We start from the raw sequence: 27,667 nt of genomic DNA on the forward strand, positions 1-27,667 counted from the left end.
CAGGGTTCCAACTAGGTTTTATTTTAGTTTCCAATATTATCAGCAATGATACAGGAGGAATTCAGGCAAATACAACACCTTAAATACATTCGAGAGAACTCGCTGGGTCGAGCTCGCCTTGCGCTCCAGAAACGAACATGAAATAGAACAAGGTTAGCAGCATCTAGTTAAAGTGCCTCTGCCACGCTTCCTTCAGAAATCGTCTCCCCTCGGTGGTGTGAATTTAATTTTACTTATTGTATAAGAAGCTCAAAATTTCATTTATCCCCCAGGGGCTACACTGAAAAAAAGTTTTTTTGTTTTTTTTTCCTTCAAAAAAGAACACAAAATTCATAGGTTTGTGTGACACTGATTCTTCCTGACTCCCTGGGAGGTGACCCTGTGGGCCCAGGCCTGGCAAAACACTCAGAACAACCTCACCACATGCCGACATTGGCCCAAGTCCATCATTTGTCCCTCAAAGTGACTGAGGGGCTGAAGGACAAGCAAGGACATGGAAAAGACATCAGCCGTGTGGTCACCCACCAACTCCTTTTCCTCATTGCACCAACTACACAGGCAATGGCTGGATGGACCAGCAGGACAAGGCTTCCCTTGCCAAGCCTTGCCCTGGGCTTCACCGTGCAGGTTTGTTGGGATGTCTCTGACCTGGTCTTGCATTAACACCTTGGTGACAGGTACCTTCCCCACTTTAACCAGTAATAACCTCAAAACTCAAGGGCAGGGAACATTTCTCAAAATCAAGGTGAAACCAGTGTGTCAGGAAAGCTCTGAGGGTCAGGGAGAGTGGATGAAGGGTGCTGGGTCTCCCACGCTATCTTGTGGCCAACTGCAGAGTCGCAGGCACAGGAAACAGGCCAGAGGGTAGGTGGGTGGCTTGGGGCAAGGCAGGGGATGCAACCAAGCTAGTAGGGTAGGGCTCTCAGGCTCAGGAGCTTCTCAGAACAAGGTCAGCGGAGGCCCCTGTTCTGCACCACTACATTCCCCAGCCTCCTGGGCAGGGCCTTTTCTTCTCAGTTGCCACCAAGGCCCCACCTCCCACCATCCTGTAACCACCTGGACCAAACCAGCTCCCATCAATAATAAATAAACTATGCAGGCCAAGGACCAAATCCAAAGTGAGGAACGCCATCCCAAGAAGAGAGGCAAGTCCCTCCTCCTTGTGGTGATGGCCACCTGCTCTGACAGCGTCACTGTCACCAGCGTCAGACCCCTCCACACTCCCTCTCTGAGCTCCCCCCATCCCCCACTGGCTCTGTAGTGCTGCCCTGCCTTCAGCCTCAGTCTATAGCTCAGGGCTGCCAAGCGTGGCCACCAACACATCTGAAAGGCTTGCAAGCGGACAGAGCACTGAAGCCAAATGACCAGGTGACATAAGCCCCAAGTCCTTCTGGGACACTCGGGCTTCCAGGAGCATTTCCAATGCTTCTGGGAAGGAATTCCAGTCACTCTCAATGTGGCCTCTCTCTGCAGGATAGCTGGGGTGCAAGGAGGGCAGGTGGCACGAGCTGGAGGAAGGTGGGTGCTTGCCTGATGCCCCCGAAGGCTTCAGTCATCCTGCAAGACTGACACCCGAGAACTTATCAAGCAAATGATTTTCATCAAGTGAACCTGATGAAGCAGAGAAGGGCCCGGCTGTGACTCCAGATGCCATGCAGTCTGGTCATCATTAAAATCTCCTGTAGGGGCCAGAGCCAGGGGACCTTCCTGCAGCAGCAGGTCAGGGGAGGGGACATAACTAGTGCTGAAGGGCTCAAAACGGTATGAGACAGTGGATACGTTCACTCTCTCGGGTGGCCAGGGACCGGAGCTGACGTGCCTAGGGAGCCCACCGTGCCAAGGGTGGTGACAGCGCCTTCCCCACGAGGACCCTGCTCCAACCGCCCACTATCTGCTGGGCTGCAGGTACTGGTGCGTGAACATGTTGAGCTCGCTGTCCAACCAACCAGCTTTATTCCTGCAAAGACATAGTCATTTTTAACAATGGCAATTGTGGACAGGTAACAGTGACACTAGCTACATGCAATGACAAGTGACTGGCAGCCTCATTTAATCCTCCAATACCCTTATCAACCCCCCAGTACAGAGGAGGAAAGGGGGCCCAGAGAGGGAGATGACTTGCCAAGATCCCCAGTGATGGAGTGGAGTCAGGCTTTTCTGCCTCTCAGGCCCCATGTTTGCTGTGCGGCCCAGGGCAAGTCCCTGAGCTGCTGGAGTCAGCGTGTCTGCTAATGAGCAAGAAGATGAGGCACTATCTGTGGCCCTTTGCAGCGACCCTGTCCTTGGCTTTGAAAAGCAGCAGAGTGCGCCCCCCTCCTGCACTCCAGAGAGGAGCATGTCCCTGGGAGATGACGTTCCGGGGTGGTGGATGGGGAGGCACATGTCTACACGGCAAGGGAAAGTCCGCCACCAGTGAGGGGGCCTGAGCTGAAACCCTTTGAAGTGCCACCCCTTTGGCTCTGCCACCCCACAGGCCTCTGATGTCAAGGGCGAGGGCAGGAAGTACAGGGTCCCTGTGTGCTGATGTTATCATGGGCCGCACCAGCCAAGGACTGACACAGGGCACGTTCGTCCTCAGCTGTGGCTGCCGTGAGCTCCTACTCCTACTTCACAGATGAAAACAGTGACACACAGGGAAGCTGAGTGCTGGGCCAGAAGCTAGGACCCCTGGTTCCTCTGACTGATGCTCCTTCCGGAAAACTGCTAATGGGAGCTCTGCCTTTCAGTGAAGCACCTGGAAATCTGGGTTCCAATCCTGCCCCTGTGGGTGAACGTGGTAGCGCGCCCCTTTCCTGGGCTCAGAAACCCTGACCACACACGGGTGGCGGTCTGGCGTGTGCATGGAAAATCAGCACCCAGCATGGAGGCTGCTACCACCATGCACACCTGGGCCCCGCCTCGCCCGACAATTTCCTGTGGGAGCCCAGACCAGGACTAACCTCTACAGGCAGTGTCCTGCTTAGAAATGGAGCTACCAACACGTGCCCGAGGGCACAGTGGCGGCTTCATGAAACAGCAGCCATGAAGTGCTGAGGTGCCGCAGAGCCCACAGGTGCCCAGAAACGGCCATCACATGGTCCCCTTCAGCTTCCTTCCTAGGAGGTCACCATGTCCTGCCCCAACTGCAGGTGCCTCAAAGGCAGTGATGCTGTCTTGAGCCTGGCACTCAGCAGCGCCTGGCAGACATCTAACACGTGTGGCTAAGGTCCCTCCAGAGAGGTCTGTGTCCCTGAGAGACAGCAGTGGAGTCCCAGGGTCCCACCTTACCTGAGCAATTTAGCTTTGCTCTGAAGTGAATCGAGAACTTCAATTTTCTTGTTCATGGCAGCAATTTCCTGCTCCAGGTTCTCCCGGGTGACATCAACTTGCTGGCACAAATGAGCAAAGGTCCCAGACAGCTCCCTGAGGGAGAAAGGTGAGGTCACTGGGCATGCAGCTATCAGGCAGGACGCCACTGGTGGCCAGGCCACTCCAGGTGGGCTGCCACTGGGCCTGCCCCTACCCTGCCCCTACCCTGCCATCCCAGTTCGGTGGAGTCTTTCCTAGCCTCTGTTGAAATGTGACCGACCCTAACACCAAGCCCTTTGTTATCGCCATGGCCAGGAGAAGTGGCAGCACAGAGCAGAGGTCACGGTTTGGGCAAGAGCGCTGGGATTCAGAGCCTGGCTCTGCCGCTAATCAGCCAAGTGGCCTAGAACAAGGGACTATTCTTCAAATGTGTTTCCTTATTTTGAAAAAGGAGATGCAGATAATTTTATCTACCTCAAAGATTAGAAAAGTAAACAAAAAGTTAGGTACAAAATGACCAGCAAAAGGTTTGCCACACAGCAAGAGAGGAGGACGCAGGCACGCCTACCCCCTACCAGCCCAGGGCAGGCAGCAGGCCCCAACCCCAAGGTGCCGTGAAGAATAGGCTGCCATCTAGGATTTCAAAGCTACACCCACAGTCACCTCCCCAGGACAACCTTAAAAAACTCCTTGACAAGAGACGTGTCCTCCCTCTTCCCTCTTCTTCCTTCCTTGGGAGACCAGAGACCTATGTCCTGAGACCTCTGTCCCTACCCTGGCCTGAGCTGGCACTGCCCGGCTAAAGACCCAGGGTCCATGACACTCAACCCACCAGAAGGAAGACTGGGCTGACCCACCCGGAGTGGAGTCCTCCCCAGGCCCCTGGGATGGCTTACTGCTGGACTTGGTGGCTGCAGTTGGAGCCCGTGTAGCTGATGATGAGCTGCAGCTTCTCACTGGCGTACTCAACAAACTGGCGCTTGAAGGCGCGCTCCTTGGCCTTGGTGGTCCACGTCAGGCGCTCATAGACGTAGAGGAGGCCATACAGCCCGAAGGAGAGGGCAATCAGTCTCCAGCCCACTGCCTTCCACACCTGCAGGGGCACATGGTCACCCAGGGCAGAGCCCCTTTGACCCCAGCCCCTGTCCTTTTGGGCCCAGACTCCCAGGACTGCCCAAAGAGCCCCAGTCAAGGAGCCTAGTGTCACACGAGGAAGCTCCCCCTTTTTTTTTTCTTTTTTTTATCAGGGATTGACCTCAGGGGCACTCAGCCACTGAGCCACATCCCCAGCCCTATTTCTACTTAGAGACAGGGTCTCACTGAGTTGCTTAGCACCTCGCTAAATTGCTGAGGCTGGCTTTGAACTCACGATCCTCCTGCCTCAGCCTCTTGAGCTGCTGGGATTACAGGCGTGTGCCACTGTGCCCAATGGAAGCTTTTTTTTTTTTTTTTAATATTTTTTTAGATGTTGATGGACCTTTATTTTATTCATTTATTTATATCATATGTGGTGCTGAGAATTGAACCCAGTGCCTCACACATGCTAGGCAAGCACTCTGCCACGGAGCCACAATCCCAGCCCCTGGAAGCCTTCTTTTAATGGCTCCTTTGACCCCACTGAGGCCAAGAGGGCAAGGACTCTCTCCAGTTGGGAGGGAAACAGTGTTGGCCACGACAAGACTCACATAGGGTGGACCAGAGCCCAGATCTAAGCAGGCAGATTATTTTCCCCCCAGTGCTAGGGATTGAACCCGTGGCTCCCTACAAGCTAGGCAAGCACTCTACCACTATTGAGCAGAAGCCTTAAGGATAAATGCTGATGTGCTTTTTTTTTCCCCTTTTTTGGTAGCAGGGATTGAACCCAGGGTGCTTAACCACTGAGCCACATCCCCCATCCCTTTTGTATATTTTATGTAGAGACAGGGTCTTGCTGAGTTGCATTGGAATCTTGCTAAGTTGCTGAGGCTGGCTTTGAACTTGCAATCCCCCTGCCTCAGCCTCCCACGCTACTGCCCCACTGCAGCTGGCTTGCGTAACAGCTCACTGTGGTGACACTGACAAGCAGGGCTGTGTGCAGCACCTGGGCAGATGGCTTCCCTGGGTCTGATGTGCAACGGCGTGGCTGAAGGCCATGAGGCTGCACCAAGGAGCTGGGGGCATCCGGACAGTGAGGCTCCTGTGGCCCACTGTCCCTGCTGGGCGGACCCAGGCCATTCCCCTTATACAGTTTCCTCTTTCACCAAAGAGGCCTATGGTCTGTGTCCACTTAGCAGGTTATTTGGGTGGACAAGACTGCCAGGTATCAACGTTTCAGCTTGTGACCCTCCTGCCACAGTCATCACCATCTTGAGAAAGGAACCAGAGCACCCGCAGCCTGCAGTCCCAGGGAAGGGGCTCTGCTGTGTCCCGCCTGTCCTACATTTGGGGAAAGCAATTTCTGGCAATGTTCATGACAAGCACCCTCTGCCACCACTGTCAAATGTCCAGGAAGGAACCTGCCAGAGCATCAAGAAAATCTCAGGTGTAAATGATTCCAGCAGCAGTGTGTCTTCATTCAGGGCGTGGAGAAGCCCAGCTACTTTGGAGTGGAAAGGAAGGGGCCACAAAACCAGGAGGAGGAGAGAATTGGCTCCAGGTCCAGCATGTCTTCTTTCCATCTCAAGCACTTCCAAGTTCCCACCTGCTAATGAGGAACCCTTTTTTTCAAGCCTAGTTCTCTAGAGCCCAGGTTTTTAAGGCCTCGGGTCACTCCCCTACTCACTGTGTGACCCAGGCCTTGCAGTCAGATGGGGCATGGCTCAAATCCCAGCTGTACTAAGCCACTGCGGATTTTCCTCATCTGGGAAGTGGGAATGGTGCCAGCTGAACACCTGATTACTGAGTGAGGCTTAAAGAGGCCAGTAACGTATGTTGAAGGGCTCAGGCCCCAGCTCCCATAGAAAGCACTCAGCTTACTGTGAAGCGAGGACCAGTACAGAGGCCACCTCCAGCACAAAGCTCCTCAGACCCTGCCCTCAGGCCCCTCATCCCACTCCAAGCAAGACTCATCACTGACCACTCCTCCAACCACGAGAATGCCCATGGAAGTCCTGGACGTCAGTGAGGCCAAACCCGTGACCATGGAGACCATGAGCTCCTCTTGGGTGAGCGAGCCCTGTGGCAGGGGGGGCATGCTGGGGTTGGCAGGCGTCAGAGGGACGGGACGCTGAACCTGAGGAAAGAGATGGCAAAGAGTGAGAAGAATGTGACAAACCTCACATTCAAAAGCCTCAGTGACCCTCAAGGTTAGAGGAGCTGGGACAGGGACACAGAGAACAGTTCTTCAACATCCAAGAGGCAAAAAGAGGGGAAATGAGCTCTGCACCTCACAGAGGAGGCTTTCCGCCTCCTGATGGCCCTGGCGAGTTCAGCACCAGAGGCCACAGGACGGGAGCAGCAGCCATGCCGGCCCGCAGCAGCCGTTTCCAAAGTGTGGGGCGTGAATGGAAAGCCAGGATGCACGGGCTCCGGGTGGGGATTAAAGTCTACGTTTTACGATGGCAGTATAGATGACTATGTGAAAAGTCACCTCCTCTTGGCAGTTACCTACTTGTTTTAATGTGAATTTTAAAAAAATCATCTTAGCATTTGAAATTAGGACAACGCCGGGTTGGTCTGTGGCAGTAGTGTTAACTGCGGTGTCCCAGGGGTGGTACACACTGCCATAGCTGACAGCCTGGGGGACGCCTGGGGTAGGGAATTTGCTTGCCTGGTCACTGTAGCCCACCAAGGCCCGCCGGCTATTCTTGGGGCCCAGGAACCTGTTCACCAGCATGGTCCACCCAAGAGAAAAGTGGAACTCAATGTCCTCCTGAAAGTCAGCACACAGCTTGTCACAGTTCAAGTCGTAGCTGAGGGAGAAGCACTGGCGAGGGACCAACATGTCTATCTGACTCCGCACAGACACAGGAAGGAGGGGCTTCAAGCCATCTGTCAGGGACACAAACACACAGGGAGAAAGCACATCAGCTGGGACTGTGCCACCCAGTGCCAAGCCCCAGGGACCAAGGCCACACCAGTGAAGGCTGCTTAGCAGTCCCTCCCAGGACTCGTCCACACCCAGGATGAGTCAGCCTGGGGGAATACCTCACCATGACAGATGGGCCATCTTTCCCTGTGTAACTGAAGGCTCCAAACCTGCTACCCCCATGCCTCATGTGGGTTATGGGAGCAGGCCAAATTGTTGCCTATGGCAATCCTATCTGGTAACTCAGGGCAGTTCCCAGGTCTAGGAGCAGAGTGAGTTAACCCACAGCGCACACCAGGAGTATACAGGTACCAAGTGAATCGTCATCAAAGGTGGCAGAGAAGGAAAGGCCATTATTTCTCCACGTTGGCCTGATTCCTAGGCAGCCCCAGAACCCCAGCCCCAAGCTCCTCTGGGGCACTAACCTATCATGTCCTGCTGCATGGTCTGCAGGGAGCTGGTGATGGCCGTGGAGCAGCGGTCGGACATGTTGCGGCCCAGCCCTTCCTCTATGTGGCGGTGCAGCTCCTGCAGCAGGAGAGGGAGGTTAAGAGAAGAGGCATCCCCGTCAGAGTTCCTTCCGGGAGGCCAAAGAACAAGGAGACCCTGAGTCTGGTCACCCAGGCTCACCATGAAAGCCAAGGAGGTGAGGCAGCCCAGCTCCTGTGACCCTGCTTCCTTCCATTTTGCTGCAGACCAGCTGGAGCTGAACTGCCGTCAGCGTGGCACTCACCCTCCACCAAAGAGAATCCAGGGGGCCCCGGCCAGAGTACCGCTGCTTCATGACTCACATTCTTATAGACCTTGAGGACCACTGGAGAGGGGTGGAAATCCATCTGGTACTCATCCACCAGCACAGAGAGGCGCCTGATCTCCTCGGCCATCGCAGTCGACACCTACAGCAGAGGAAGCGCGCTGCTGAGCACCAGGGAGCATTGCGGTCCCTTAGCCTCAGAGTCTCGCAGACAGTTTCCCCTCCCAGCAGCACCTTGGCTCATCTACAATCTGAGAAGCAGGTCAATCAATCTCCCATCAGGCATGGAAGACACCTAGAGGAGGAGTCACACAGTGGACAACGGAACCCCAGGGAAGCTCCATACCCTTAACTTCCTCCTGGAAAGCTGAGAAGCCCCTGAGATGACAAGATGAATTGACAAGGCACCCTAAGGCAGAGCAGCTGCGCCTCTAGGAATCAGTCCTAGAAAGACTTATACCCTGGATGCCACTGAAATCTCCCCCAAGTGCCTCCTCCTCGAGTCTCACCTGCCTTTCAACCTCCTCGGTAATCTGCTTAATTCGAAGTTTATAGTCCTGGGCCAGGAGCTCCAGCTGCTTGTCGATGAACCTCAGCCGGTCTTGCCGCTCCTCGCGCATTTCCAGGCAGTAAACACTACAAGCAAAGAGCACCAGTCAGAAGGCCACGTGCCACAAGGCGGGAGTATGAGGGCCCCTGGGAGGCAGCATGGGCCACCCGCCATCCTGCCCGGGCAGGTTTCACGCACACACAGAGGCACGAGCTTCCCTCCCAGGCAAGAGGGAGTCAACCACGTGCTCCCCGATCTTCCATTTGTTAGAGAGATGTTGACAAAGAGGGGAAGACTAAAGGGGGTTTAGAAAAGGTGCTGCCGAGTAATGTGGAAAAAGTGCTGACCTCACCGGTAAGCAGGGAAATGAAATTAAAAAGAGGTACTACACTCCACCAGATGCCTAGGAAAAGCGGTCAGGCCTGGAGCTGTGGGGAGAGCTGCGGAAGTAGGAGTTGCCACAGGCAGTGTTGGGGGGACACTGGGGAAATAGCAACAAAGCCAAGCTGAGTAAAAACGAAAACACACCCACCCTATGGCAGAGCAGCTGCACCTCTAGGAATCGGTCCTAGAAAGACTCAGGAAAGCGAGCAAGCACGCACAGGCACGCGGCCCTGTGGCAGAAATTGCAAGGGCATAAGGAAAGTGAAGCCTAAAAAAATCAACCCAGGAAAATGAGGTATATCCAAAGTGGAACTCCCTATGGAGATCAGCACTCAGGAACTCGCACGAGCTCCGACAAGGACGAGGGGACACAACACTGCCTGGAAGGAGCAAGGCGCAGCAGAGGCACAGGCACACCAGCACATGGGCAACCACCCATCTGTCCTGTGAGACTGACGCAGAGCCCTGTCTGGTGGGCCCCAGGGCCTCTACCACCGAGCTACACCCAGCCTGTTTAGTTTTTGAGACAGGGCCTGGCTGAGTTGCTGAGGCTGGCCTGGACCTTGCGGTCCTCCTGCCTCAGTCTTGTGAGTTGCTGGGCTCATAGGCATGAGCCACCATGCCCAGCTAAAAAGTAGTTTGTAAACAAGTGAGGGGACTACAGATTCATAACTGTGGAGCCCCTGAGGAGTGGAAAGGGTCAAAGATCAAAGGGTACTTAACACCCTTTTCCGTTTTAACATAAATCAACAATGTTAACTCTGTGGCAGAAGCAAGGTGTTTTTATATTATTCTCTGTGCTTTTTTTTTTTTTTTTAAGTAATTTAAAAGTTTTTTAAAAATGTGTTCAGGCTGGATGCAACTTATGAGGCTGTACACAACCTAGTGAGACCCTAACTTAAAATAAAAAATGAAAAAAGCTGGGGTTGTGGCTCAGTGGTTGAGCCCCCTAGATTCAATCCCTGGTTCCAAAAAGAAAAAAAAAAAGTTCAGGCACTGAGACTGGTGACAGTACCAGGCAGGACAACAGCTGAGATCTCCACCAAAGGGGATGGCCCTGCACAAGCCAGGAGGCACAATCAGACACTCAGAGGCCCGCCTCACCAGGCTTGAAGGGATCTGGCAGGAACCCAGAGCCAGCCTGCCATCAGGGACCCGGGTGGGACGGAGCGCCACCGCTCCTTCCTCAGCGCCCTCTCTGCCTGTCTGCGCTCCTGGGCTCTCACCGCTGCTCCTGAGCCGCGATGTGCAGGGAGTCCATGATGAAGCGAACCGCCTCCGCAATCTGCTTAGCCCGGACTGTGTGCTGCTCAAATTTCGTCTTCACTGCAGACTGGGAGATGCACTCCTGGAACGAAAGAAGCCCGAGGGAGGCGGGGGCCACCTAGGGTCTACAGCACCAGGGAACATCCCAGGAGAGCTCGGGAGAATCACCAGAAAGCAGGATCAGAGGACTTACCTCAAATCTTCTCTCAAAATTCTGAAACTCAAACATCCTCACTTGAAAGCCTTCTGCAAGAGCGCCCCCTAGGAGAATTGCACTGCATTAGCGAGGAAATGCTTGACAGCAGGAGAAAGGGGGAACCCAGGGGCCACAACTACGACCACACAGGACACTGGCTGGACAGCAAGGTCTTCTCCCACAGGCTCTTCTCACCAACCCAACCCCAGAGTGACTGCCACCTACTGACTTGCTGCAAGACCCGCCACCTTGAACACAGCTGCGTTACCTCCTTCTGGCATGCCCTGGGCCTTCTGGATCCGGGCGTTGAGCACCTCCTTGGCAGACACAAAGAAGATGCGGTCCCCAGCCTGGGCTCGATCCACCACGCCCAGCTCATCCACCAGGAAGCTGCTGCAGCGCTCCATGTGCTGCCGCCGCACCTGGACCCCAAGCAGAGGGGCATATGTGACCATGGTGGGCTGCAGGTGAGCCCCTCCGGATGGTGCCCACAGTCCCCACTGCCTTTTTTTAAAATAGGTAATATGTTCACATGACTCTCAAAAGGTACAAACTCTCAAAAGGTACAGACATAAACAGTGAAAATCACCCCATCTCTGCTCTCCAGCCACCACAATTCCCAGAACCAAATGTTATCGTGGGAGTGTCTTGGGGTATGGCCTCACAAGGACACTTTATGTGTACAAGCAGAAACACTTAGAAAGGCCCCAAATTGCCTCTTGTCAGACTCTATCTAGTGTCACACTTTGGTGCCCCAGAAGAAAGGAACTAGGAGGTCAAGAACCTAAACCTGGTTCTCCGCCCTGACCAGCTGAGATTTCCCAGGGCCTCGTTCATACAGTGAGTGGCACCACTAGAAAAGCCCTCCCAGCGCTGATGTCCTAGGGCTCCAGGGATAAGTAGGGCTGGGGAAGTGGCTCAGCGGTAGGACACTTGCCTATGGTGCACAGGGCCCGTTTCCATCCCCAGCACCACAAAATAAATAACAGCCTCTCGTAGACACACGTAGGACACTCTTAACAGGTATCCTCCCCGCAATACTTATTATACCTGTCCCACAGGGGGAGGTTGGATTACTGCCCTGCATCAGCCAAAATCTGGACTCCCATCTGCTGACTGCAGGCTCCACAAAGGAAATCCAAAATCACCAATCTATTGCCCTTTCTTTCATTTCACACATAAAGTTAAAGAGTTGTGAGCTGTCAGCAGAACACATCACCCTCTCCTTTTTTAAAGTTTCACTCCTGGATGTCGGATGTCTTCCTAAGGCTGTGCCTATTCCACATTTACTGTGTGTGTGTGTGTGTGTGTGTGTGTGTGTGTTTTAAAGATTTTATTTTAGTTGTAGATGGACACAATACCTTTATTTTTATGTGGTGCTAAGGACTGAACCCAGTGCCTTCCACACGCGAGGTGAGATCTCTACCACTGAGCTAACCCAGCCCGTGTGTGTTTTAATGAACCCAAATGAGCAAACATGGCCCCAAGGACGCAGAGTTGGGGGATGTCTTCAGACCTGGGGGAGAGCCACTCAACAAGGGTCATCTAAGAAAGTGAACAGGAGAGGGGAAGGGAGCTTTCAATGCCATCAGAAGATACCACAGGGAACACCGGGCAATCGTTGGTGAGAAATTAATTCAGGGAAGCCATTATATCTGGTGCATGAGGTGGCCAGGGTAGACAAAGCTCCCACAGAGTGCTACCCCCTGAGCAGCCAAGAGGTACCAACCTCCTCCATGTACTCCGGCTCCGAGGCAGACGCATCCCAGCGGTTGTTCAGGATGAAGATGTTGGGGCGGGAGAGACGCTCGCTGACCTTGTGGAAGAACTGCTTCTCCTAGACAAGGGGGTGAGCCTCAGGGGGAGGAGCTGTGCCAAGCCAAGGCCCCACCAGCCACCTGCCCAGCCAGGACCGTGGAGAAGGCAAAGGAGGGTTACCGTCTGCATCAGGGTGGACTCTGAGTTGGCCACCAACACAAACACGTCAGCATCCAGACAAAATTTGTCAATCCAGCTGTCCAGCTCTGTGGTGACGTCAATTCCAGGGCTAAAGGTGACAGGGGTAAACCAACATGGTCGGCCACAGAGCACAAGCCCTGTTCTTCCTGCTGTGAACAAATCTGGGTCTTGTGAGGCAGCCTCCAGAGAAGAGAAAGCCAGGGAGGAGAGGAAGAAGGTCTGGCCTTCTTGGGGGAACTTTCACTTCCCACTTCATGTCGTTCCAGATTGCCTGGAAACGTCTTTTTAGCACACACATCTGTCACACTTATAAAAATGTAATGGCTATGGCGGGCACAGTGGCACACACCCGTAATCCCAGTGGCTCAGGAGGCTGAGACAGGAGGATCACAAGTTCAAAGTTAGCCTCAGTGAGGCAGTAAGCAACTCAGGGAGACCCTGTCTCTAAATAAATACAAACTAGGGCTGGGATGTGGCTCAGTGGTCAAGTGCCCCTGAGTACCAAAAAAAAAGTAATGACTTATGATTTTACTCTAGGGATAGATATTAAAGTGAATTTTTATATCTATGAGAGTCCAGGTAAGTGCAGCAATGCTGTATTTCCTGGTACAGTTTTGGAACCTGTCCATAGCTGGGGCAAAGGTGTCAAGAAGAATGAAGCACCCCAACTCCCACCACACACACTCGCCCACACACACCTCAGTACTGGGATGGATTGAGGGCCTTCCCCACTTTTGAGCTCTCCACCCATCTGTTGAACAGGACATGTGCAGGGCACTGATACCAGTGGGTATGACAGTCCAGCTCTGGAGGAGAGCCAAGAGGCAGGACTAGCTGAGCCTCTGAAAGGCAGCAGTGCTTGAGCAGAGCAAAGATTGCTGGGGCCTTGGGCCTGGGTCATGCAGAAAGGGAAACCAGGACCTCCAGGCTCCTCCCCTCTTACCTGTCCATGAGCACAAGGTCATCCTTCAGAAGTGGGCACTTGGAGTTGGGCCACATCACACTCACCAGGCTGCCAGCGTTCAGCTGCTCATCCTGATGGAGGGCATGAGCCAGCTGGTTCACAGTCTGACGGTGGAGGAGGAAAGAAAGATGAGGCCAAGGAAGAGCCCAGGCCCACTTCTGGTGCCGGAGCCTGGGAGGGCTGCCCATGGGCTGCTCCTTTTCCTCATTTAACACATAAAGTTGAAAGCTGGGAGCCACCTGTGAGAACCGCCTCCTTTCCTCTAAGCCTGTTTCCCGACAGCTGCCTAGCTGCATGCGCTGCGCATGGATTAATCCTTTACGAATCATAGCGAGCACCTGGCCCCGAGTGAGAATGCAGCTGCCACTCAGAAGAATCAAAGTGCGACAACCCCAGATGGGTGTGGGAATCCTACAGCCACCCAGGAAGCTCTCACTGGGGTACCCCGGGAGGAGCGGCCTCACTCCCCTCCTGCCTAGTGCAGTGAGCCCTGGGGAGGGCCGGGCGTGCACGGTAGCTGCTTGGCGCTCTCTCCACCTTCCCGCCTTCCCGCCCTCTCCAGTGCCTGCTCTCTCCTCTGAAACAGGGTTTCCCATCTTCACCACTGGGAGGCGTGGCTCTCTTCTGGGAGGTGGCGCCAGCCTGTCACATGGATGGGCTGGTTGGGCCAGCCTTGCCTCAGCAGCGCACCCACCTTGACGCTCCTCTTCTCCTCTGAGCCCTCCGTGAGCAGGAAGGCCTCGTGGCCATCTGTGCCCTCCACCCGCAGGAAGCAATTGGTGGTGTGGCCGATCCCAGAGGGCAGAACCTTGTCCCAGAGCATGGCATTGATCACAGTGCTCTTCCCATTACTCGTCCTAGGAGGCAATAAAGGCTGTCAGTGAAGCCCAGAGAAGCCACAGGTTTGGCTTTCACATGCAGTTATTGAGCAGGAGGTCTGGGGACTTGTTCTCTGCAATGCCACCAACGCCCAGGTAGCACCAAGAGAGGCAGAGAGGATCCTAGGGTTTGTTGAAATAGGCAAGGCCCCTTGGCTGGAGCCTGTGCCGTGCCCCAGTTCATCACTTCAGATGTGCAAGGGGTTTGTGCCACGTGCTGCCCCCCCCAGGCAAACTGCCCTTGGATAATAACCCAGCTCCGCTCAGGAAGTAGCTCAGCAGCCCTGGGGCTGGGGATGTGGCTCAAGTGGTAGCTCGCTCGCCCGGCATGCGAGCGGCCGGGGTTCCATCCTCAGCACCACGTATAAACAAAGATGTTGTAGCCGCCGAAAACTAAAAAATAAATATTAAAATTCTCAAAAAAAAAAAAAAAAAAAAAAAAAAAGAAGTAGCTCAGCAGCCCTGATGGAGACGCCCCTCTCTGAACACAAGGCACTCCCATTGACACCATGGCCTCTGTCTCAGGGCCGTCTTCCTTGGTCTAAATGAGCTTGGCCAAAGACCCCCATCGCCAGAGACCTCACAGGACTTGTTTTCCACGTGGGCCTGTATGGCTGCTGTTTTCCCACCATGCTCCTCCTCCCACGAGTCCCCACCTCTCCATCCCAGCTGTGAGTGCCCGGCTGCAGGGGAGACTCCTTCATCTTTCCACCTTTCCCACCCACTTCCAAATTCTGCTTAAGGTGGCTCTCCTCAGTGTCTTGTCCACTCTGGGTGTCACAGCTCCCCAAATGCTACACACATTCAGAGCAGAGCAGAGGCTTCCCAGCCACATCACACACCTCGGAGCCACATGGGCCTTCCTGCATGCAGCAAGACCAGCACTGCTCCTGGTCAAAGGGAGGTGAGAATGAAGGACTGGGAGGCCAGGAGAGCTGGGGGCTACACCAAGGCCACAGGGCCTATTCCCTCAGCTACCACCGTGTGCCTGGCATCCAATATGCCTTGGGGCCTTTCCACAGTATTGGATTTTGATTTTTTTTTAAGTGTCTTCTAGATTCCACAGTGTAATAAGAAGCTGAAAATAAAACTCTTGTAATAGGAGAAAAGCTTCATGGCACTGAATTTGACAATTATTGCTTAGATATAACATCAAAAATACAGTCAAAAAATATAAATAGACAAATTAAACTACATTGAAATAGTAGTTTATTTGCACCAAAGGATACAATCAACTGAGTAGGCGTGGAATGGAAAAAAATATTTTACCAATACAGAGTGTTCCTCAAAGGTCCTTCAGCTCAATAATAAGTGAAGAGCTTGAATGGAATTTCTCCAAAGAAGATACACAAATGGCCAGTAAGTGCATGAAGACGCTCAACACCACCCCTCATTAGAGAAATGCTTATCACACCCACAATGGAGGGGCTAGGGAGGGGCTGGGGAGAGTGTTTGTGCAGCATGCATGAGCCCTGGGTTCAATCCTCAGCACCAAAACCCCAAAAAACTCCAAACTCACAATGGGAGGCAGGCACACTGGCAGGCCTGCAGTCCCAGCACCAAGGTAGGAGGATTACTAAGGCCCCCGAGTTCAAGACTAGCCTAAGTAATACAGCAGGCCCCATCTCAAACACAGCAAAACCCACAATGCAATATTACTTCACACGTGGTAATCGAAAACCAGAACAGGGCAGGGGTGGGTGGGCGGGCTGAGGTGGAGGTCTGTGTGTGTGAGCTCATGAGCATCCCAGCTACACTGGAGCCTAAGGTAGGAGGATCACAAAGTTCAAGGCCAATAAAGTGAAATCATGTTTCAAAATAAAAAATAAAAAGAGCTAATGATGTAGCTCAGTGGTAGAGCACCCGGGGTTCTATCCTCAGCTGTAGGTGGGGGAGTGTTGGCAAAAATTTGAGAAACCTAGTCCTTGTGCTCTGCTCTGCGGGTGTAAATGTGCCATGGCACAGTCGCTCCTGCAGTACAGTGGTTCTCCAGAACAGGAAAAATACAATTACTAGGGCTGGGGTGGTAGCTCAGTGGCAGAGTGCTTGCCTAGCATGTGTGAGGCACTGGCTTTAATCCTCAGCACCACATGACAATAAATAAGTAAAATAAAGGTATGTGTCCATCTACAACTAAAGAAAAATTTTTTAAAAATAAAATTGCCATATGGCCCAGCAATTCCCTTTCTATGTATACCTAAAAGAACTGAGAGCAGGGACTAGATAACACCCATGTTCAAGGCGGCGTCACTCATCACAGCCAAAAGGTGGAAGCAGCCCAGGAATGCACGGACAGATGAGCGCATAAACAAAGCTCAGTCTGCACACACAGAAGAAGAGCAGCAACCTCGGACAGGAAGGAAATTCTGACACAACTACAACGTGGAAAACTCTGAGGACACTATGCTAAGTGAGATGAAGGAATCACCAAAAGACAAGGACTGTGCTATTCCACTCACATGAGGAACCTAAAATAGTCAAATTCTTATTTTTTTGGTCTGGGGGATTTAACCCATGAGTGCCTAATACTGAGCTACATCCCCGGCCCTTTTTATTTTTTTTTTTATTTTGAGACAGTCTCACTCAGTTCCTGAGGCTGGCCTTGAACTTGTGGTCCTCCTGCCTCAGCCTCCCAAGTCACTAGGATTACAGGTGTGCACCATCTTGCCTGGCTGATATATTTCATTTTGAGACAGGGTCTCCCTAGGTTGCTTAGGGCCTTGCTAAGTTGCTGAGGCCAGTGACTACAGGTGTGCACCATCATTGAACTCAGTGCCTCTTGCATGCCAGGCGAGCGCTCTACCACTGAGCCCCAGCCCAGCCCCGCCCCCCCTAGAGTTTAAATATTTAGGGTATACCTTCTCTTGCACCAATCTCATACAAAGGGCAGGGCACATACAGAATAGTTCAATTCTTTTTTTTTTTTTTTTTAGAGAGAGAGAGACAGAGAGAGAGAGAGAGAATTTTAATATTTTTTCTTTTTTTAGTTTTCGGCGGACACAACATCTTTGTTTGTATGTGGTGCTGAGGATCGAACCCGGGCCACATGCATGCCAGGCGAGCGCGCTACTGCTTGAGCCACATCCCCAGCCCCAAATAGTTCAATTCTTAAAGATAGAAAGTAGAATGGGGCTGCTGGGAGAGAGGGAGAATGCGGACTTACTGTTTAGTGGGGACAATTTCAGTTCGGTAAAATGAAAACATTCTGAATACTGGTTATACGATAATATGAACACACTCACTCCTGAATATACACTTAGAAATGGTTAATTTAGAGGTTAGGGACATAGCTCAGTGAGAGAGCTCATGCCTAGTATACAAGAGGCCCTGGATTCACTCTCCTGTACCACCCCGCACAAAAAGATGCATTTTATCTTATAAATATTTTACAAATAAAATAAGGAAAGCTAGGCATGGTGGCACACACCTGTAATCTCAGCAACTCAGGAGGCCAGAGCAAGGTGATCACAAGTTAGAGGCAAGCCTCAGCAACTTAGCAAAACTATGTCTCAAAATAAAAAATATAGCCAGGAGCAGTGGTGCATGCCTATAATCCCAGTGGCTTGGGAGGCTGAGGCAGGAGGGTGGTGAGCTCAAGACCAGCATCAGCAATTTGGCTAGGCCCTGTCTCTAAATAAAAGATAAAAGAGTTGGGGATGTGGCTCAATGGGTAAATGCCCCTGGGTTCAATCTCTAGAACCAAAAATAAAAAAATAAAAATCAGAAGAGTGATGCGGGCTAGGGATGTGGCCCAGGGATAGAGTGCTCATCCAGCATACAGGAGGCCTAGGTTCCATCCCCAGCACCGGGGGAAGAGAGAGAGAGTAATGAACTCAGGACTGCCCTCCACTCCCTGCCTGGGCACACTCTGGCTGTGACCTTGCTCGGAGGGTCTGCCTCCTTCCCTCCCTCCCCCTCACCTCCTCTTCCCATCCAGGAAGCTGTGAAGGCTTCAAAGACTCACCTGCCAAAAAAAGCCACTTTCATATGCCGCCGGGCCAGCACCTCGCTGATGCCCCTCACTTTGGATAGATAGCCTTTGACATCCAGAACCTGCTCTTCTGTCGTAACGGGGTCCAGTTCTGCATTCCTGTAGGTGTCTGGAGCGGGGATGAAAACGGGCCACGGCATGGGCAGGAGCTCCACGGCACAGGCGGGAAGGGCCAGCGAGCAGCTGTGCTCACCAGGACTTCCAGCCCACCTTGATGGCACCCTACTGTGGCTCTGCCGAGTGGCAGCTAAGAATACGGGTGGGAGCGAGACCGCCCAGGTGCCCATGCCAGTCCTGCCTGCCTCCTAGCTCTGTGCCCATAGGCACACAAGCCAACAGCCAAACCTGCTTCATGAGACTACCGTGAGGATCAAGTGAATCAAAGAGCCGAGAGGGCACTGGGGCACCTGAATGCTGCTGCTCCTGGGCCCCAAATCTCTCCCCTCGCGCCAGGCTGAGGCACCTGTCTCAGGCACCGTGCGCATGTGGCCTCATTCGGTCCTCCTTACTTACATGGCAGAGTCAGTAAATGGCAGAGTGGGGATCTAAACCTGACCCTGGTGTCTGGGCTCTTACCCACTCCGTCACTGTGCAAGGTCCTTCCTGAGTGGTCCTGCTGGCCCCTCCAGCCTGGTCTCTTGCCGCCCCACTGCCTCTCACTCCACCTCACCATCTCCCAAACACCAGCCTCTTAACCCCTCTGGGCTCTGCGGGCACTGCCCAACCCCCTCTCACACTCTGATGAACTGATGAACTTGGAACACCCTGGCCTGTTCCTACTGGGCCTTGGGTGCAGCTTAGATGGCTCAGCCCCCAGGAAGCTTCCCTTGGGCACACACTCCAGCCTGAGTGGGTCCCCTTTTCCATTCCCACAGCTTCCTGGATTCTCTCCTCTCAGCACTTAACTTCTCTACAGTGCTGCTGGAGGCTGACCTGTCTGTCCATCTACTACGGGAGGCTGACCTGTCTGAGTCTGTGTCCTGCAGGTGCTCACACGCTGGCTGAGCAAGTGGGTACCTAGATCACGGGACTGCTTTTCCTAGTGGCCTTGGCAGGCACGAGGCTAGCAGATCATCCCAGAATCAAACAACTGAGCAAGATCCTGGCCCATCCCATCCAGCACCTGGCTGGAGAGGACATGGCGTTTGACCCCTTGGCACACTCCCACAAACCACCAAGCTGACAGGCCCCTGCCCTGACCACTCTCAAAACATCCAGAGCATGACAAGTGACATGTCAGAGCCTGCACAGTCAGTTTGCCTTACAGTTAATGCCACCAAAGAAAGTGACCACGTCAACAAGCCCCACCCCATTCACCAGTCACCACCCCTCAAGTTCCTCCCATATATGGGCACGTGAAATGGCCTTCACAATGCCCCTCGAGCACATGGCTACACAAAAGCAACAGCCAGGAGTCCGCCAGGCCCTTGTCAGTGCCCTGGGTGCCCTCCCCACCCAGAGCAATGGCAACCGGGAGGGATCGCTCCAGGCCGTCTACTTTCAAAAAAAGGGAAATCAAAGCACTTGTCACATAAACACCGCCCCCCCAGAATCGACTGAGTGCTCTGGGCTCCAGAAGAGCAGCAGCTTTGACAGCGCAGGCCAGGCACAGCGGAGCTGCTGCCAAATGGAAAGGTGGTGAGCTGGACTCACTCCACCCTCCAATCACACATCTTTAAGCCAGGCGTGGTGGCGCACGCCTGTGATCCCAGGGACTGAGGCAGGACGATCATAAGTTCAAAGCCAGCCTCAGCAGTTAAGTGTCCCTGGATTCAATCCTCAGTACCAAAAAAGAAAAGAAAAGAAAAAAAAAACTTTTAAAATTCATTTTTTTAAGTTATTATTACTATACTTTTTTGTGGTGATAGGGATCAAACCCAGGGCCACAGGGCTACATGGCTGCTTGGCAAGTGCTCTACTCCACGCTACATCCCCAGTCCTAGAGTTTTGTTTTTGTTTTTTAGCTGTAGTTGGACACAATGCCTTTATTTAGTTTTTATGTGGTGCTGAGGATTGAACTCAGTGCCTCATGTATGCCAGGCGAGCGCTCCACCACCGAGCCCCAGCCCAGCCCCGCTAGAGTTTGAATATTTAGGGAGCACCTTCTCTTGCATCAGTCTCATACAAAGGGCAGGGCACAGACAAGCTGATGAAAATGGACACAATCCCGATTTTTTCGTGGAAGCCTCACATAGGAGCTTGGCGTGGAAAACAAGAGAAGCCAAGTGACTCAGCTGATGAAAGGCAAGATGGGGAGAAGGCGGCCCACCAGAGCCAGGGGTGAGCCCTGTGGATCTCCACTAGATTCCTTGGGCTCCAAAAATGCCTGGTCTCACTTGAGTCTGTCATTCTCAAATGAGAAAACCAAGGGCAGTTAAGACTCAGCTACTGGGTTTTCAGACGATCCCTGGACCTGCAGCCATGGTGCCCTTCTAGACCCAGGGCCTGAGACATTAGTGGCCAGAGTGGGCATCAGACCAAATGGGGCTCCAGGAACCAGTCCTTCTCTGCCGGTAGAGCAGGAACTAGAGGCAGGGCTCAAATTAGTAACTAGTAGAAAAGGCAGAGGTAATAGGAGCTCCCTATTCACAGTCCTGTCACCAGACTAAAAATACGAGAGGGCACACTGTCTGGGATAACCAACACCTGGCGGTGCTTGGCACTACAGCAGCCAGTACTGGCCAGGGAGAACACACGAGTTGACCACAAGCTGCTCAGTGACTCCCAAGGCAAGGACAATTCTCAAGCCTCAACCGACTTGCATTTTAGATAAATGAAACAAAACATGCAGAATTCTTAAATCAATTCTTAAATGACAGTTCACACGTCTTCCTGGAGCCCTATTCCACAGGATTCCAAGAGCAGAGCATGGTGGAGGGTGACGACCCCCCCTGGCATGAGTTCCTCAAAAGCAGGGCTGCACTTCCTCACTCCCCAATCCTGCTAACCATCTCAATGGACCAAAGGGAGCCTGATGAGCAGGTGACAGTTTTACCTTCAAGGAAGGTGGCACTCTCCTGGATATAGGCCCCCAGCTGTTCAAAGATGCCATTGATCTTCTTCTTGGCAGTGACAAAGTGCTTGAGCGGGGAAGCATTCACCTCAGCCATGTGTCTCTTATCCTTCTTGACTGCGACGATGGAGTTGCATCGAGAGAAAAGCAGGGACATTGCGCTGCAAGACAAGACCGTGTGAGTGAGCCCAGGAACAGCCACCTGGGACAGTCAGCTGTGGGCATGGCATGGGGTAAGAGGAGAGCCAGGACCAGTTCTGAGTTCTATCGAGAATACAGGGCAACCAGCAGGGTGTGGTGGCACAAGCCTGTAATCCCAGCGGCTCGGGAGGCTGGGGCAGGAGGATCACGAGTTCAAAGCCAGCTTCAGCAAAGAGTGAGGCCCTAAGCAACTCACTGAGACCCTGTCTCTAAATAAAATACAAAATAGGGCTGGGGATGTGGCTCAGTGGTCAAGGGCCCCTGAGTTCAATACCTGGTACCCCTCCCAAAATGGAATTTGGGGCAACCAGCATACACTCAAGAGATGGCAAGACAAGAACCGGCACATCAGAGTAGGAAGGGGGCCCCCAAGACACAGGCCAGTCTCCTGACCTGCTGCAAGGGCACTCAGACACCTGGTGCCACAGCCCTGAGTTCAGGCCCATCACTGGCCATTCCTCGCCTGCTGAGCAGCTGACAAGCACCTCAGAGAGTGATGGGGTGGAACCCTGAGTGACATCAGAAGCCCTCCTCCAAGTCTAAGGAAGAAAAGTGCAACAGAAATCTGACTCATCTCTTATACTGTAACACCTAAAAAAAAGCGTCAGCAAAGTGCTGCTCAAAGTCAGTGATGTCCACTCCCACCCCACCCCCTGCCACTCTGCTGTCCAGGAGCCCGGTGGCCCTAATTCCTAACAGGATTTGCTGTTTGCTGGAGGGATGGAAACAAAGAAGAGTGATCCTCAAGTAAGAAATACCTACTTCTAAAACTTATTTTAGAAAACATCTATTGGTCTCCTAGTCTAACACATGTATGCTATAGAACATTTGGAAACCAAAGAAAAAACTATATAACTACTATTTTGTGAAAGGCGCTGTTAACACGAGGTGCGTTAACAGCTTGTTTCTGGGTGGTGCTCTCCTGCTTCCCTCAATCACATGCATCTTTGTATACTTTTTTTTCTCCCTTCACAGCAATAACATGTTAGGGGCTGTGAGACTTGACTCCAAAGACCTAGAGGTCTTGGCTAAGGTCAAGAGGTGAATATTCCAGAGAAGGTAGCTCCCAGGCATGGCTGGGATCCCTGCCCCCAAAAGTGGAGCCTGCCAGGTCTTCTGAGGGTCCTCACACAGAGCCACTGCCCCACAGAGCCCTCCCATCCTGAGGTCAAAGGTAAAGGCCTCTCCCTGGAAGAGGCAGCATGTGAACTGTGTGTGCCCTACTGTAGCACTCTATTCCCAGCCACCCTCCTGGCAGCCCAGCTGGATTTGAGTTTCTAGTTGGAATATGAGACAGGTGCTCAGGGATGAGCACACACAAGAAACTCCCAAGTAGTGCCAAAGGGTGCCGAGCAAAGAAGCAGAAGAAACATTCAGAAAAAAGCACCCAAAGATGAATGCTAAAGCTGGCTCCCAAGAACTGATGATCCCAGCCAGGCACACACCTGTAATCCCAGCAGCTCCGGAGGCTGAAACTGAAGGATTGCAAGTTTAAGGCCAGCCTCAGCAACTTAGTGAGGCCGGAAGCAACTTAGTGAGTCCCTATCTCAAAATAAAAAATAAAAGGACTGGGGATGTGGTTCAGTTCAATTCCAAGTATCACGCCCCTCCCCGCAAAAGTACTAACCATCCCAAAGGGTAGGCAGGACACACAGACACACAGGGAGACAGGAATCCACGTGTGTTGCTCAAATATACAATTCCTTTGCAGCGTCACAGATTCCTTGGGAGGAAACTACTGTTTCCCTTCCTCCTCCATGACACTACAGAACCACACAGCTTTCTTCTTCTTCTTTTTTTTTTTTTTTTTTTGGTTGGGGGTGGGGGAGACCTGAGATTGAGCCCAGGGGTGCTCAACCAACGAGAACATCTCCAGCCCTTTTATATTTTTCATTTTGAGACAGGGTCTTGCTAAGTTGCTTATGGCCTCACTAAGTTGCTGAGACTGGCTTTGAATTTGTGATCCTCTTGCCTCAGCCCCTCAAACTGCTAGGATTACAGGTGTACACCACTGTACCTGGCCTGGTTTTTTTTTTTTTTAATTAAAAAAGACAGTGGAGTCCAGTGAGGTGGTGCCCACCTGTAATCCCAGTGGCTTGGGAGACTGAGGCGGGAGGCTCATGAGTTCAAAGCCATCTCAGCAACTTAATGAGGCCCTAAGCAACTCATTGAGACTCTGTCTCTAAATAAAGTACAAAACAGGGCTGGGGATGTGGCTCATTGCTTGAGTGCCCCTGGGTTCAATCCCTGGTACCTCCCCCCCAAATAAAAGACAGTGGAGTCCTGAGAAAGAGAACTAAAAACAAAGTGACTCTCCAGCTCCTTCAAACAGAAAAGGAGAGCACACTGTAATCAGGGGGTGTGGGCAGGCAGGAGAGGAGCAAAGTCAGCCACAGAGAAGAGAACAGGGTCTGGGATGGGGCATGATGTAGCGATGCATATGACCCTGAAATCAGGTAACAGCTGGGTGCAAACCCTACCGGTTCCCTCTCGGGCCATAAAAGCAACTCACTTCATTTCAGAACCTTGGACTCTTCGTGTGTACAAGTAAGATACCACATCAACCCTGAGAAGACTAAAGACGATGACATGAGCAATTGGTGGCACACAGTGAGAGCTCAAAGGGAGTTCTTTTTGTTTAAAGCAAAAGTAATAAACTCTACCAGCAAGATATAAGGCTCTCCCCACGAACACCCAGGTGTCAGGGAAGACACCCCCACTCCCTACCATGGCTATCAAGCAAACAGATCAGCTGGAGAGGTCAGTTCTTCGAGGTCCCAGAAGTGACTGGCTTGCAGGAAGCCAGTTCCCTGATCACAGCTAGGCTTTTAGAAGCAGGTGCTTTTAAGTCCTGATCATGGTCTGCAAGCCCAAAGGGTATGAACCAAAAGCATTAGTGCTCAGTAAGTGAAAGACTGAAGGGAACGCACACCAGTCAAAGCTTAGTGGTTCAAGGTTAAAGGTCTGCTGGAGTTCAGCTGGCCTAGAGGCTGCTGCCCTTGCCCACCTGCAGCGGCATGCCCCAAACCCTCCTAAAACTGCTGACTCCTTCATGCCTTCTGATTTCTCCAGCCCTCCTAATTCCCGAGCCAAGATTCTGCACTTAGTTCTCCTCTCTATCTGGACTCTTTTTCTCACCATCCTGACATACTCCTGCTGTCCTTCTAGCACCAACTCGGGTATTATGTCCTCCATAGAGGACACACACCCTTATCTGACTTTTAGTTTTTAATCACCTTGTGTCCCCTGAGCTCCTAGAGAGTCCGTCTTTCACAGAGGAGCGATCGACCTCTTTCCATTGCTACCTTCCTCCTGCACCACTGTCAGATAAAGGATGAGTGAGTGAACACCCTCCCAAGGACACCACCTTAAACTTGCCATTTCTAGATACACAAATGCACTTTTTTCATAAAAAGCAGTTTTTAGTTATCTATTTGGAGTTCCATGAGTCAAAAGAGTTGAACAAACCTTTCAGATTCTGAAATTGAATCCTTCCAAAAAGCAAACTGAACATAACTAAAGTTGCAAAATATGGGGGCTGGGGATGTGGCTCAAGCGGTAGCGCACTCGCCTGGCATGAGTGTGGCGCTGGGTTCGATCCTCAGCACCACATACAAATAAAGATGTTGTGTCCGCCAAAAACTAAAAAATAAATATTAAAAAATTTTTTTAAAAAGTTGCAAAATATGTGCAAAAAAGCCAAGATAGAGACCCCACTGCATCAGGGGATTGTCTGCTGACTCTATCCTCCCAGAGCAGAGAGAGCAGCTGGGTTCCTGTTCCTCGTCTGAAAAGCCCTGATAGTCCTATTTCACCACAGGGCTTGCTGCAGGCATGTGGGACCTGTCATCTAAGCATAACTGAGCCAGAGGGCCCAATTCCAGTGTCTATTACACACTCCAGGTTTTTAGGACAGCCTCAAAGTGATCTTGAGTTTATGGTTTCAGACAGTTTACAGCAGTACTTCCTGAAGTATGGTCCACAGAACTCTATTTATACCTAATGTTCCATGTAAAAAGGGTTCCATGCTAGAATCAGTTTATACAACACCACACGCCACCAGCCCTCTCCACCGGCACACATGAACACAGTAAAGGCCTTGGTAAGGAAGACCAGTTTAAATGCAATTTAAGTATATTTGATCAGCATTGCACAAATTTTTTTTCAGTCAAGAAACTCTTCTTTGTTAACAGCCTTCAAAATTCTGAGGATCACACTTTAGGGAAAGGTTCATTTATCCTGGTAGTCTAATTCCACCCCCCAGAAGTGCTAGAGGCACAACAGATATTAACCTAAGACTGGAAACAAACTCAACTCTGAATGGAAACTGCTATTAGCACTTCAAGGTGATCAAAAGCTTTGCCTCTACCCAGGCCCTAGGCTATTAGTTGAGGAGTATTAGCTATCTGGGGTGGAAGCAAGGCAGTAGCAAAATTCACTGCAAGGTGTGTTTGGATCCCAAGCACAGTCCCTGAATCCACACCACCTCCTTACCCAGTTTTATGTACAGCAACTCCTAGCAGGGAAAATAAAATGGATCCACGGATCGTCTGCTGGCACAACTGGAACAGAGGAGAAGCTAAGAAATTGAAACAAAAGAGTATACAGGGTAAAGGGAGCAGAGCAGACTCTTAGAAGAGCTGTGATAAGGAGCCAACCTCTGCTGGGCAGAGACGGGAGGAGAAGAATCAGCACAGTAGAGAAGAACAAACAAGGGAGAGAGAGACTACCCTCAGGGAGCCCAGGAGATCCCAGCCAGTTCCTGAACTGCCAACCTTTAAACAGGCCCAGCAAAATCCTCCACGAAGTAAAAAGGAGATATAATATTTTTGTTCAACACAGGTAGCAAAGCACCATATAGATCTGTACAAGCAGGACCCCATCCCAGAAATTTGCCACTGCAGGGCCAGGGAGGGCGCAGCATGCCCCTTCCCACTGAACCCTGATCCAGGGCACCAGAAGTCACAGGCACCACTTACTTTTTGGATGGTAAGAGACTTTTCACAGGGTGGGCATCATGGACATGGCTGGAGTCAAAAAAACGAAAAGAATTTGGGTTCTCCTCTGTGCTGTCTCAGGTCGAGGTTGGCTATTGATTGTGTTGACTCCACCTGTCCCGACTTATTGGAAAGGAAAAGGGAGATGTCAACAGGTGACCAAAAGAGGAAAACAACTGATGTGCAAAACATGTCTAATCAGGTTTGAAAGCCAAACAGACTCATCCCTGAGGGAAGCTTACTCATTGAGGTACTGGGGAGCGGGGCTGTCATGTGAGCAAATGGCCCGGGGAAAACACAACACAGGTGCAGGTTGATCACACATGTGTTCAACCATGTGCACCAGGGAGGTGCCCTGCGGCCCGTAAGGCACGTCCAAAGGGGGAGGGGAGGGAGCACAACCAGGACGAGGACTGGGCTTGAGGACAAACTGCCAACGAGAGTCGCGGGGCAGGGTGGTGGGGAAGAGCAGTGGAACTGACTGGAAGTCAGTGGGTCCCGGCTGCTGTACGAGGCGGCTGCGGGAGGGCAGGGCAGGGTGCCCGCACTGACCCGGGGCACCTGTCAGGCGCTGAGCAAAAGAGGGCCAGATGAAAACCGAAAGGGCAGGGGTCTGGGGAGGCGGGGCGACGGGAGCGCCAGGGGACCCCACGCACCTGCCCGGGGTCCCGCGCCCCACCGGCTCCTCGCAGGGCCGTGCGGGCCGGAGGCGAGGCCGCAGCGTGGGGACGCCCGTCCGGCGGAACCGGACCCCTGGGGGCCCTAGCGTCCCACCGGCCCAGGCCAGGCTGTTCTGGACTCTCCGGGCCGGAGCCGGCCGTTCCCACCACCCCGGCGCGCTCGCCCTCTCACCTTCACCTTCCCGGCCTCGCGGCGGCCATCACACCCACAACGTCACCAGCAGGCGCCACCCAGGGAGAGGCGGAGGGAGTGCGCGCGTCACCAGCCGCCGCGGGCTTGCCTCTCGGCCCGGATGAACCGGTGGACTTCGAGATCAGCCAGTTGGATTCTACTACTCCTAAGGTTCAGGGAACCCACGGCTGTGCGCATCGAGAGGCGTCTCGGCGCGCTGTTTTACCGCCCGGGAGTCCCCGGCCGACGACGCAGAGCCTCGGGGTTCCCGAGGCATCATGGGAGTTGTAGTTCCGGCAGGTCCCTACCAGGGCCGGGAGGGCGTGGCGGGCGGGGCGGGGCCTCGAGCTGTCAAGAGCCAAAAACAC

The 27,667-nt window shown here is 52.6% G+C and overlaps 1 protein-coding gene across 3 annotated transcripts; it reads right to left on the reverse strand.

Annotated features, from left to right (window-relative positions):
* Window positions 1–27,505, reverse strand: Mfn2 (mitofusin 2). 3 transcript variants are annotated; one of them, XM_015501374.2, is made up of 20 exons: window positions 27,300–27,505; window positions 26,430–26,570; window positions 25,945–26,012; window positions 21,232–21,410; window positions 18,210–18,345; window positions 14,062–14,224; window positions 13,347–13,471; window positions 12,383–12,491; window positions 12,174–12,281; window positions 10,713–10,866; window positions 10,442–10,509; window positions 10,209–10,330; window positions 8,558–8,684; window positions 8,086–8,190; window positions 7,720–7,822; window positions 7,037–7,257; window positions 6,344–6,499; window positions 4,185–4,381; window positions 3,268–3,402; window positions 1–1,957 (listed from the first exon to the last, which is right to left on the reverse strand). In XM_015501374.2, the coding sequence occupies exons 4-20, from the start codon at window positions 21,404–21,406 to the stop codon at window positions 1,888–1,890; spliced, it is 2,274 nt and encodes a 757-aa protein (XP_015356860.1). In that variant the 5' UTR covers window positions 21,407–21,410; window positions 25,945–26,012; window positions 26,430–26,570; window positions 27,300–27,505; the 3' UTR covers window positions 1–1,887. The 3 variants fall into 3 exon arrangements, with proteins under 3 accessions (XP_015356860.1, XP_015356859.1, XP_015356858.1); XM_015501373.2 differs by having other exon boundaries at window positions 25,945–26,029; XM_015501372.2 differs by lacking the exon at window positions 25,945–26,012.
* Between the last annotated feature and the right edge of the window lie 162 nt (window positions 27,506–27,667).

The sequence above is a fragment of the Marmota marmota genome, unplaced genomic scaffold (genome assembly GCF_001458135.2).
Source record: "Marmota marmota marmota unplaced genomic scaffold, marMar, whole genome shotgun sequence".
NCBI classification, from domain to species: Eukaryota; Metazoa; Chordata; class Mammalia; order Rodentia; family Sciuridae; genus Marmota; species Marmota marmota.

What these genes read in the sequence shown, in the direction of transcription:
- Mfn2 (XM_015501372.2), bottom strand. Translation starts at nt 21,406, where the DNA reads ATGTCCCTGCTTTTCTCTCGATGCAACTCCATCGTCGCAGTCAAGAAG. An exon ending in CCAGGGCATGCCAGAAGGAG is followed by an intron (nt 10,510 to 10,712) that starts GTAACGCAGCTG and finishes CAATTCTCCTAG; the next exon opens with GGGGCGCTCTTGCAGAAGGC. An exon ending in TCCTCAAGGTCTATAAGAAT is followed by an intron (nt 7,823 to 8,085) that starts GTGAGTCATGAA and finishes CTCCTGCTGCAG; the next exon opens with GAGCTGCACCGCCACATAGA.